Source organism: Cynara cardunculus (genome assembly GCF_001531365.2).
Source record: "Cynara cardunculus var. scolymus isolate 2C chromosome LG 10, CcrdV1, whole genome shotgun sequence".
Lineage (NCBI taxonomy): Eukaryota > Viridiplantae > Streptophyta > Magnoliopsida > Asterales > Asteraceae > Cynara > Cynara cardunculus.
Window position 1 is genome coordinate 3,674,644 of NC_037537.1, and position 12,500 is coordinate 3,687,143.

General features: G+C 34.0%; 1 protein-coding gene across 4 annotated transcripts in view; it reads right to left on the bottom strand.

Moving 5' to 3' along the window:
* Nucleotides 1-10,457: 10,457 nt before the first annotated feature.
* The window catches only part of LOC112519730 (sphingosine kinase 1-like), a 12,307-nt gene continuing 10,264 nt past the window's right edge, over nt 10,458-12,500 (bottom strand). For all 4 annotated transcript variants that reach the window (XM_025127971.1, XM_025127975.1, XM_025127973.1 and 1 more), the window contains one exon: nt 10,458-10,742. In XM_025127971.1, the coding sequence (XP_024983739.1) occupies nt 10,551-10,742 (192 nt within the window). In that variant the 3' untranslated portion in view covers nt 10,458-10,550. The remainder of the gene's footprint in view (nt 10,743-12,500) is intronic.

Here is a 12,500-nt window from a genome sequence, read left to right on the forward strand (position 1 = left end):
TATATATATATATATATATATATATATATATATATATATATATATATATATATATATATATATTGACTGCTAATCAATTGCAAATCATCCAAAGATTGCAAACCATATAAACCTATCTACACTGCGTTTTTTTTAATCAATGGTTGCCATGAATCGGCAAGAATTTGAAACTTAAATTATGAAGGAAAGGATAATTTTGAAATACATTTTAAATATTTTAAATTTGAATTATTAAATACATGATTATCTATTTTCGGTCAAAAATTATTTCATGATTATCTCCTCCACCATTTCCATACTAATCGGAATTTTGGAATGACCATAATCCTACCTCACCCTATCGCCGTTTATCTTCCTCACCCCCTCGGTCAACCATATTCCTCACCCCCATCGTCCATCGTAGACCATCATGAACAAAAATATATGCCATAGCAACAATAAGGAGAAAAGATGCTCGAAGATGAAGACGTGAAATCAACCAAGTACATTGAAAATAAAATAAAACAGATCCTGAATTGCCTCTAATTTTTTATTTCAACCATCTTTGTGGGATTTGGTTTGTTTTGGTGTTGGTATTTTAGGAGTTGTAAATCGTTTTTAACACATATGAAAACATCATTCTTTTTAGCATATATGAATTGTTATTCGCTTGATTTGGTGTTAGTATTTTTGAATTGGTTTTTATTTGGTGTTAGTCTTTTTTCAAGACATATGAAACGTTATTACGAATCGTATTTAAAAAAGAAAGTTTATGTGTTCTGTTATAAGTGAAAAAAACAGTATAAAACTAAGGTAACAAAACTGTGATATGAAAAACAAAATGTTAACAATTGAGATGTTTGGAGAGAGAGAGAAGAAATTAATTATGGCAACCGAATAAGATTTATAAAAAATTATCTCTAAAATAAATCTGCGAAATTTGATAATCTTTAAAATATAAATCGTTAAAAGACACAAATGCCTTTGTTTGTACGGTTTCAAATATTTAGATGATTTGCAAAAGAAAGTGCCTCTCAATATATAAATAATAGAATGGAATATATAAACAAAAATATAATATAATATTTTTTTAATAGAAAATTAGTAAAAAGACAAATTTACCCTAAGTTAATTAATTTAACAGAGTCGGGACTCATGAAGAAAGTCCTATCTCGTAACGAAATGCAAACCATAAGTTTCTTATGATATAATTTACTCTTTATAAAGGTACTAGAATGGTACTCGCGCAATGCAGCGAGATAAATCTTGATTTTAATGTTTAGTTTTTATTTTGTCCCTATCAATCGATATAATACGATATTATATGATTTTGAGAAAACAATAAATGTTTTTATTTTAAATGAAATATAAATTTGAAGATAGCATAAAAATTTGGAAAAAAAAAATCAATATTAGTATCAAATTAACTATTTGATAGTTCTCATTTTTTGATGTAACTTCTTTAATTCAATTTTTTATTATAATTTAATTTTGATTTAATAACAAAGTAATTTATTTTTGGTTTAATAGTATATTTTTTATAAAGATAATAATTAAATATTCGGTTAAAATTCAATTATTATCTTAATTATATTTTAAAAATTTTATATTTAAAATGGATGTTATCTCGTATTTGATTATGTTATCTGCCGTTAGTTACACGAATTTAAAAATAGAGCTTTAATAATTTGTACTTGCGCAAAATTACTTGTAATCTTGGTAATATGCATCAATTAACAGTATTTCATGTATAAAAAATGATTTTTAAAAAGTTTTTGTCAAATGTTTTATAATATAGTATAGATATTGCTAGCAAATAAAGCAATAAAACCAAAAGAGTCTTTGGCCTAGCGGTATTGTAGCCATTGGCCTTCTAGGAGGTCAAGGGTTCAAACCTCACCATAGGTGAAGAGGGTGTGTGAATTTATTTGTTGCATTTGCTGTATATAAATATTATATACTTCAAAAAAAAATAATGCAATAAAAATCATGGATAAAATTATGGGTATTAAGCACAAACTATTTAAAATCAAATAATTATGTTTGTTTTTATATTTTTTTTTCTTTTTTTATATAACAAAAAATATAGGTCAACCTGACATATTTGATCCATGACCCATTTAAACCCGATTCAATGCGATCCATCCATTTTGCTACATTTACATTTGAAATAAGTCTCGAGTTTAGATTTGACATATCCAACAAAACAGAAGACGGTTACTTTATAACCAGTCATTTGTAATATAAAATATATCATTTTTAATGAAAAAGTTAATCATGAGAGTAATAACTTGAAGAATTGTTTGACATCCAAAAGCTTGAGGGATGTCACAGCATCCGCAATGGTCAAGTTTTTAAAAGAATTTATCCATTTGCCACATCAGATTTTCATTAAATAAAAACCATCTTCAAATACTTACTCCAATATTCAAGTCTTTCGAAAGTTTTTTTGTATTGTTAATTCATTTTTATTGCACATCAATGATTTCTTCAAACACTTAACATCCCCAAGCTTTTGGATGTCAAGTCATTCTTCAAGTTACTGCTCTAATGATTAACTTTTTCATCAAGTCTTTATTTTCACCGTTAGAGATGCTCTCAAGTGCTTGAAGATTTTGTTGGAACTTGGTTTAATAGTGAGAAACCTTGTCCCACATAGGAGAGCCAAGGAAACTTCACCCACTTAATATACACCAACCCATAAGCATTAAATGAATTAATTAAAAGTTTGGGTCTTGGTGTGTGGTGTTTCATGGTGGGCTCTCCTTGATACACATATACATATTTAAGGTCAAAAGACGGGCCTTGGGACTGGGGCTTTTGGGGTCTCTCGATCTGGTATAACCCGACATGAACGATAGTTGTTTCTTTCTCTATTGTTGCCATACAAAACAGAAGAAAAAGTGCTTTGGTTTCTCTCTATTTTTCGTACAACATCCATCACCAAACATAGATTAATTTCACCTGATTCAAGAGCAAACTTGAATTCGATTGTTGTATCCTCTAGACGAACGTCAATTATACCGGCAAATTTTTATCACGAAGAATCTGCAATATCAAGTATGTTTCTTCGATTCTATCCTTGTAGATGTTAATTATATTAATTACATAGATTTGTATTACTAGTTTACGTTTTTTGAATAAGAATCATTTGTTTATTCTACAAGTTCTTTCAATTTATATGCATCTTTCTGTTTTGGATTGATAACTCCAAACAATCTAAGACAAAAAAAATTGTTAAGGAGCGATGGATCAATCATACGTATTGAAAAATCACGTGGAGAAACCCGAGATGTTTAAAGGATCGGATTTCCGTTGTTGGCAACAGAAGATGTAGTTCTACTTAACAACGCTTCGAGTTTCCAACGTCCTCACCGAGGCAGAACCATCACAGTCACCGGTTGGGCCCGATGGCTCGGCACCCACTCATATTCAAGTGGTTGCGTATGAAAAGGTTGTCAAGAATTGGAGGTCTAACGAATATAGTTGTAGGAACTATATTCTAAGCGCTCTCAACGATTCCCTTGGGACAACAAGGGAAATATAGGAGTCTTTGGACACAAAATATAAGACCAACGTTGCGTGTTCCAAAAGGTTCGCTATAGGGCAATTTCTGAATTACCGGATGGTTGAATCAAAGTCAGTGGTGAAACAAGTAGAAGAATTGCAGGTCCTTACCCACGAGTTAGAGGTTGAAAGCATGGAAATCAATACCAATTTCTTGGTAGGATCGATAATAGATAAGCTGCCCCACTCATGGAAAAACTTCAAGCTTTTCTTGAAGCATTTGATGGAGGACATGACACTTGAGCAATTGGTCCTCAAAATACGAGTGGAGGAAGATAATCGATTAAATGATAAGTCCGATGTAGATACCTTCGAGCCTCACGCTAACATGATTGAAGGTAACTCTTCGAAGCAAAAGTTCCCTAAATTCAAAGGGAAGAATGTGATGACTAAGAGGCCTTTTTCATCCAGAAAGGGTCCCTTAGCCCCACAAAAGAAAACCTTTAAGAAAGCAATGTATTGGGTTTGTGGGAAGCCGGGACATAGAGCCAAGGACTGTCGATACAAACGTGACCATGGGGGAGCCAGAGGAAGTGGTGGTGGTGGATGTGCATCTTCTTCAAATCATGTCAATATCACTCACTCCCCGAATGAATTCATTGGAGTCGTTGAAGCACACATGGTGACCAATGTCGTTGATTGGTGGGACGACACCGGGACAACCCGACAAATTTTGCAATTCAAGAAGCTTGTTTGAAACTTATCAAATGGTGAAGGAAGGTGAACTGATGTTTATGGGGAATGCGTCTACAACAAGTATAGAAGGAAAAGGGAAGATCACTCTAAAATTGACTTCCAGAAAGGATCTTGTTCTGTCCGATGTGCTACATGTACCATTATTACTAAGAACTTAATTTATGGCCCTATTCTTAGCAAGAAAGGGTTCAAAATTGTATTTGAGTCGAACAAATTTGTCATCACCAAGGGTGGTGCGTATGTTGGGAAGGGTTACCTCCACGAGGGACTCTTCAAGATATGCATTATAAATAATTTTGTAAATAACTCTGTTGCCGCCATTGTATATAATAAAAATAAAGCAGGCACAAGCACTGCTTCTGTGTATATTGTGGATCCTTCTTTCCTTTGGCATTCTAGATTAGGACATGTCAACTTTAGATCACTACAAAGAATGATTAAACTAGACATGATTCCTAACTGTTCTATTGATAAAATGTTGAAGTGTGAGGTCTGTGTAAAAGCTAAGTACACAAATCATCCACATAGATTAGTAGAGAAATCAAATGAAATTCTCGGGATCCATAGTGATTTATACGATTTTAAGGCAACTCCTACAAGATGAGGAAAGAATTATTATATTTCCTTCATTGATGACTGTAGTAAATACTGCCATGTGTGTCTAATTAATACAAAAGATGAGGCCTTAAACATGTTTAAAGCATATAAGGTTGAAGTTGAAAATCAACTTGACAAGAAAATCAAAATTCAAGGTCGGATCGAGAGGAGAATATGAATCCAACGACTTCGCAGAATTTTGTACTACACATGGCATTGTACATCAAACAGCAGCTCCATACACTCCTCAACAAATGGAGTGGCGAAGCAGAAAAATAGAGCATTGAAAAATATAATGAATTCAATGTTAATTACGTCCGGAGCTCCATACCATTTATGGGGTGAGGCGTGTCTTACTGCAAATATGATCCTTAATCGGAGCCCCCACAAGAAAAGTGACAAAACTCCCTATGAACTATGGAAAGGGAGATTACCATCTTACAAAAGATTAAAAGTGTGGGGTTGCCTTGCTAAGGTTTAAGTCCCTTTGCCAAAAAGGACTAAACTTGGACCTAAAACAGTAGATTGTATATATATTGTTCCTGCTTATAATAGTGTTGCATATAGATTCCTAGTATACAAATCTAATGTAGATGACATAAGCAACAATACAATCATAGAATTTGCAGAAGCAAAATTCTTTGAGACGACCTTCCCATATAAAGAAAAAGATAATAATACCTCTAATCCTAGGAAAAGATTGATTGATGATAGTTATCAATCAAAGATTGTTGAAAACTCCAAGGTTCAAAAAGAGGTGGAACCAAGGAAAAGCAAAAGGGGAAGGGTCGCTAAAGACTTTGGACCAAACTTTATGGTATTTAGCATTTGAAGGAGAACCTCTCTCCTATAAGGCTGCCATGGAATCTTCTGAGGCACCATATTAGGAAGAGGCCATCCAAAGTGAGATCGACTCCATTGTTCAAAACAACACATGGAAATTGATCGATTTACCCTAAGGTCATAAAGTCACTGGCCATAAATGGATCTTCAAGAGAAAGTTGAGACCCGATGGCACTATAGACAAATACAAAGCTCAACTAGTTGCAAAGGGGTATCGACAAAAGGAAGGTCAAGACTTCTTCGATACTTACTCATCGGTCATAAGAATAACGCCTATAAGAACGTTGATAGCTATAGCTACTATTCATAACTTGGAGATACATCAAATGGATGTGAAAACCGCTTTCTTGAACGGTGAACTAGAAGAAGAAATATATATGCAACCACCTGAAGGGTTAGTTGTAAAAGGCTAAGAAAACAAAGTCTGCAAATTGATTAAGTCTCGTTATGTTATCAAATGGCTTTCACATAAATGAATGTGATAAATGTGTTCATGTGAAACAATATAAGAATGCTTGTGTCATCATATGCATGTATGTTGATGATATACTTATCATGGGATCCAACTTGGACATTATAAACCAAACAAAGAAAATGTTAAACTATGCATTTGACATGAAAGATATGGGAGTTGCTGAATTAATACTGATATAAAGATTCAAAATAATTCTAATGGTTACACCCTTACCCAATCTCACTATGTTAAGAAGGTACTTCGAAAGTTTGGTCATTATGATGACAAACCGGTTGTGACTCCATTTGATCCCCTTCTAGCCAACTAAAGAAGAATCAAGGACAGGGCCGGTCCTGAGATTTTTGGTGCCCACGGCGAAAAATCCAAATGATGCCCAATTAAAAACATCCAAGTGTGGTAATTTACAATTGTCTAGCTTTTTCCTTCGTAGACCGAGAGATCCATTAATGTTTTTTGTTCATAAGTGTGATTTTATAGTTGAGTGTTTGCTTTAAAATAATATGTTAAGGTTTCATTAATCAAGTTGTTAGATCCTTTGCATTTAAACACCAACTCATCTACTTATCCAAAACCAAAATAAGGAGCATCATAACACCAAATCATCTACTTGTCCCCATTTACTACATCCTACGTCTTCTGTATAAATCAAAATCAACACTCATACCTTTTTAATCCAAYTCTAAACACTTAATTGGTTGGTTCTTCTTCAATTATTTAMACTCTACAACATCAATGGCTCATTCCTACTTCACTAATTTTGTCCTCCTAGTTTTAGTCACTTAAGGTATTTGCCTATGAAATTAGCTATTGCATGACTTCATTAGACCATTATGTGTTTCATATAATCATATTTAGGGTCATGACCAATGACAATCATGAGTTTCATATGTAAAATTGCAAAGTTAAGGGAGAACAGTCAAGTGAATTAGTTACTACACATTTAAGTTAGGGCAAATCATCACTTAACTACTGCACATTTATAGGTCTATTCAACTGTATTATAGCTGCTGAAATTATGTTAATATACATCAAAATCTAATGGGATTAGAACAAAAATCGGTGGATGATAACTTGAATATTAATCGYAGAACGAAGAACTAAAACTCCAGAGATAGGCTTGATTGAATCGATGAACAACTAGATCAATTAATAGCAATAGTATGAATGTATGATGCTTTGACTGTTTGACACACAACAATGTCTGCAAACAGAAGTGAGTAACCAGAACCAGAACGAAGAACTAAAACTCATGGATTTTACTTAGAAATTGCAAAACGAAACAACCCCAAAAATAGCCACAAGTCCCAAGCTAACTAATGTTGACAATTGACAGAAAACCTAAGTAGACAATTAGGCAATAGGCAATAGGCATACATTGATACATACAGTATTACATTTACAGCTTTAAAGCATAAAAGAAAACCTAAGTATGGAGGGCAACGTCATCTAGATTATGAATTAATCAAACAAGAATTAGAAACACAAAAAAAATAAGTGAAGTAAATAACCCTAACCTCACAACTCACGAGAATTCAGATTTTGAGCGGTCGTCGATCGATAGTTGAGACTCGAGAGAGCGAGAGCGAGAGGCGAGACTCGAGAGCCGACAGTGGAGTTTGAGATTTTGATTCGTGAATCGTGAGTTCAGAGTAGCGATTTGAGATTTCGATTCATGAATAGGTTCGTGAGCGAGGCGGGAGTTGAGGACGAAAGAGAAAGCGAGTGAGGCCAATTGTGGTGGTAAAGGTAATATTTTTAGGCCCAACTGAACCTATATAGGTATATTGGGCTTGATAAATCTGATGCCCTTAGCTCTTTTGCTGCCCCGGGCCGTCGCCCCTTGGGCCTATGCCCAGGGCTAGCCCTGATCAAGGAGATAGTGTGGCTCAACTTGAATACACTCAAGTTCTTGGAAGCTTGATGTATATCATGAATTGTACACAACCGGACATCGCATATAGCGTGAGTAGACTCAGTCGATACTCACACAATCCCGGAAAAGATCATTGGTATGCATTAGTGAGAGTCCTTAGATACTTGAAATACTCAATGGGTTATGGATTGCATTACACGAAATATCCTCCCGTTCTAGAAGGGTATTGTGATGCTAATTGGATTTCCAACCACTCCGAGAGTAAGTCCACAAGTGGTTATGTGTTCACACTTGGTGGAGCAGCAATCTCTTGGAAGTCCTCAAAGCAAACTGTGAATACCAGATCAACTATGGAAGCAGAATTTGTCGCACTAGAAAAGCCGCTGAATAAGCCGAATGGCTTAAGAGCTTCCTAGAAGGTATTTCGTTGTGGCCAAAACCGGTGACACCAATTGGCATCCATTGTGACAGTATGGCTACTCTCACAAGAGCAAAGAATCAAATCTACAATGAAAAGTCTCGACACATACGGCGACGCCATAACACAATAAAAGACTTGCTGAAAAATAGAATTATTTCCATCGACTACGTGAAGTCAAAGGAGAATATTGTCGATCATTTGACAAAGGGCCTAAGTAGAGAGCAAGTATCCTACACATCGAGGGGAATAGGCTTAAAGCCAACTCAATGAGTTTCCTCGGTGGCAACCTAACCTGGCGGAATTGGAGATCCCATGGTCTAGGTTCAATAGGCAAACTAGTCGGGGACAACTCAAACAACACACATACACATGTATGTCTATTTCTATGATGTTCCTTTGTATATTTCCGTTGATGATATAGGGTTGAATGTTACATTCTTAATAATGTTGATGGCTTTTATATAGTAGAATATTACGGATTATTCTTGATCGGCATTACTTATGTGAGACTGATGTGTGGTCGCATCTTTAAAGACAGAAAAATACCGGCTACGTCTTCTAAAATTCTCATGAAGAAAGGATCTGTTCACGACCGAAATGAACACAACGGTAAGAATTTAATTATGTATAGATATGATATGTGTGATACATATTGTTTAGATTTACAACAAAAAGTGGTTAGTTCAAAACTTTAGTTCACTACCCACGAAGTAGATCCGATATGTATTCACTAGGAACGGTTCAAGTCCAAAAGGCACCTTTTCCGATGCATTTCATATCTAGCTTGGTGATAAATAAATAAGTTCCATGATATTGCTTATTTTCTATTCAAATGTGGGGTATTATTTGGGTTTGAATAGAAAATATGGGGTATTGTTGGAACTTGGTTTAATAGTGAGAAACCTTGTCCCACATAGGAGAGCCAAGGAAACTTCACCCACTTAATATACACCAACCCATAAGCATTAAATGAATTATTTAAAAGCTTGGGCATTGGTGTGTGGTGTTTCATGGTGAGCGCTCCTTGATACACATATACATATTTAAGGTTAAAAGATGGGCCTTGGGCTCGGGGCTCTTGGGGTCTCTCAATCTGGTATGACTCGAACGACAGTTGTTTATTTCTCCTCGTATACGCTTTTTTTTCCTCTATCACTGCATACAGAACAAAAGAAAAACTGCTCTGGTTTCTCTCTATTTTTCGTACAACATCCATCACCAAACATAGATTAATTTCGCCAGATTCAAGTGCAAACTTGAATTCGATTGTTGTATCCTCTAGACGAACACCAATTATACTGGCAAATTTTTGTCTTGGGATACTACGATTGTACAAGCCTCAATTGGGATCAATATCACGAAGAGTCTGCAATATCGAGTACGTTTCTTCGATTCTATCCTTGTAGATGTTAATTATGTCAATTACATAGATTTGTATTACTAGTTTACATTTTTTGAATAAGAATCTTTTGTTTATTCTACAAATTCTTTCAATTTATATGCATCTTTCTGTTTTGGATTGATAACTCCTAACAGATTTATGTATGTATATTAAAAATGAATTAAAAATACAAAAAGGAACTTTTGAAAGACTTGACCATTTAAGTATTTAAAGATGTTTTTTTGTTCGTTGAAAATATAATGTGACAAACAGATCAAGTCTTTTAAAGACTTCAAGATCGCGGATACTCTAACGACCAAAACTTCAACTCGATCAAAATTACATTTTTGCCGTTCCTCTCTCATCATCGACATCTTGATGTTATTTTTTGTTAGTGGGTCCCACTATTTTTAGAAAGGGCTCTACTGATATAGCCCACCCATTACGGATGCTTAATAGAATGCAGGTTCGATGCCATTTGAGTTCGAGATTTGGAATTGAAATTGGAGACTACTACGATTCAAACTTTCCATGTCGTAAACCCGTTCTAGAAGTCGCCTTACCGACAACTCCTTTCTCGGAATTTATCTTTTCGTTTCTTTCATTTGGTTCGATTGAATACGACTTGAGAAAACTTGAATTGTCATTATTTGTGTTCTAAAAAAAATAATCATGGGAGATGCTAGAAACAAGATTAGAGAAATCAAATAATACAAATTTAAATAGGGGTAAACAAAGTAGCCAAACCTCGATCTACGACGATTTGCATCTTGCCGTAGACCATCAACGACTTTAAGTGACACCTATACGTTCCGTTACCTCTTGCCAAGACTTCCCCGTCTGAATCTATGATCCCTTCTTTGGTTGAGTCTATCGTCCTTGAACCAGGCTCCAAGATAACGGCCTTCACCTGTACATTAATTTTACAACAAAAAAGTCGAATCAATTAACAAGAAGTTCGAAGTATGCACTTTTTCATTCCAATAATACATCAGCCGAAATACACTAACCATTAATGATGAATTTTTTTTCTTAATTAGTGTAACAAACATTCAGTTCTTTCTATGTAATACCTATTTTGACCCAGGTAGATCTTGTAACTACTAAAACCATAGATGCAAAATTATCACTGTCAATTGTATTTCTTGATTACACGGAAATGTCATCAAAACCAATTGATGTTATGTACGTTAAAAACCCTTTAATCAGGTAAAATGGTTATTGAGAAAAGAATTCATCGTTACACTAAATAGAAACGGGTGCAAACTTCGTGTCATTTTGACGTTAGCAAGGCAATCATAGTTACGCGCCTCGCCTACTATACGATAGGCACTACTAGTTGGTTGCTTGTTGATTTGAACTCTATTTGTAGTTCTTTTAAGCATTATAGAAGTTTTATGTTATATATATATATATATATATATATATATATATATATATATATATATATATATATATATATATATATATATATATATATATATATATATATATATATATGCATACATACGTAGGCATAATCAAATGAGAACACCCCATATATTGTAAAAACCGTGATAACTTTTACCTAAAGGTATTGTTTGTTTCTCATGATTTTTGTTTGATTTAAGGCTATGATTTCTTTTAGAGTGGGAATTTAAGGGTATGGTTTTAGGTATTGATTAACATATATTTGTTTCATATGTATTTGATTTACATTTTGAACTACTTATTACGTGTAATTTTTGTTTCAGTAACATGTATAAAAATTCACATGGTAAAACAAACACATTGTGAAACAAATATATGTTAACCAATACCAAAATTCTAGACTTAGATGAAAAAAATAACTATGTGAAATAGCACACAATGCGGTCATGTGGATTATCCAAAAAGACCATTTGGACATGCATATTTGAACCCATATGTATAACCTTCAACATCGGTTCATATGTGCATATTCAAATAGGTTTTTTCAATGACACACATATGAACCTTTTTCTTACGGTCTCACAATATTTAGCTTCTTTTATTTGAACCTCTCAAACGTGAAAACACAAAATAGATGTCAATTTAAAGAAAACAAGATGGAAAGGCCCTTCCCTATTGGGCAGGTTGTAAGCGAGGAGGGATTCGAACCCCCGACACCGTGGTTCGTAGCCATGTGCTTTAATCCTCTGAGCTACAGGCCCCACTTTGTCTCCAGCTCGTTTTTTGTATAACTTATTTGTCTTCAATTTTAATTATATTTCGTTTGTTTTCGATCAAAGAAAAGAAGGGACAGGTATTTTTGTTTTAAAAATAATATTGTAACCAATTTTTAATCATATCAGTTAGATCAAATTCATATATAACCAATGAGATCTAGTTCCACATTTCCAACTTTTAAGCCATGAATCATAATTTATATTGTTTCACATATTTTTTACTTGTGTGTGATTATATGTGTCCGTGTGTTTATGTGAAACGTATTGATGTTTTTTCCACACGCAAAACAGTCCCAAAAGTATTATATATGAACCAACAACATATAAACACTAAATGCTTCCCATGTGTTATTTCATATATGAAACAACATATGAGAACTGATATGTAGGTTTGTATTTGATATATGTACAAATGTATAAGGTTGTAAAAGAAATATACCATATATATATATATATATATTGTTGGCTTCACGTGAAACCAG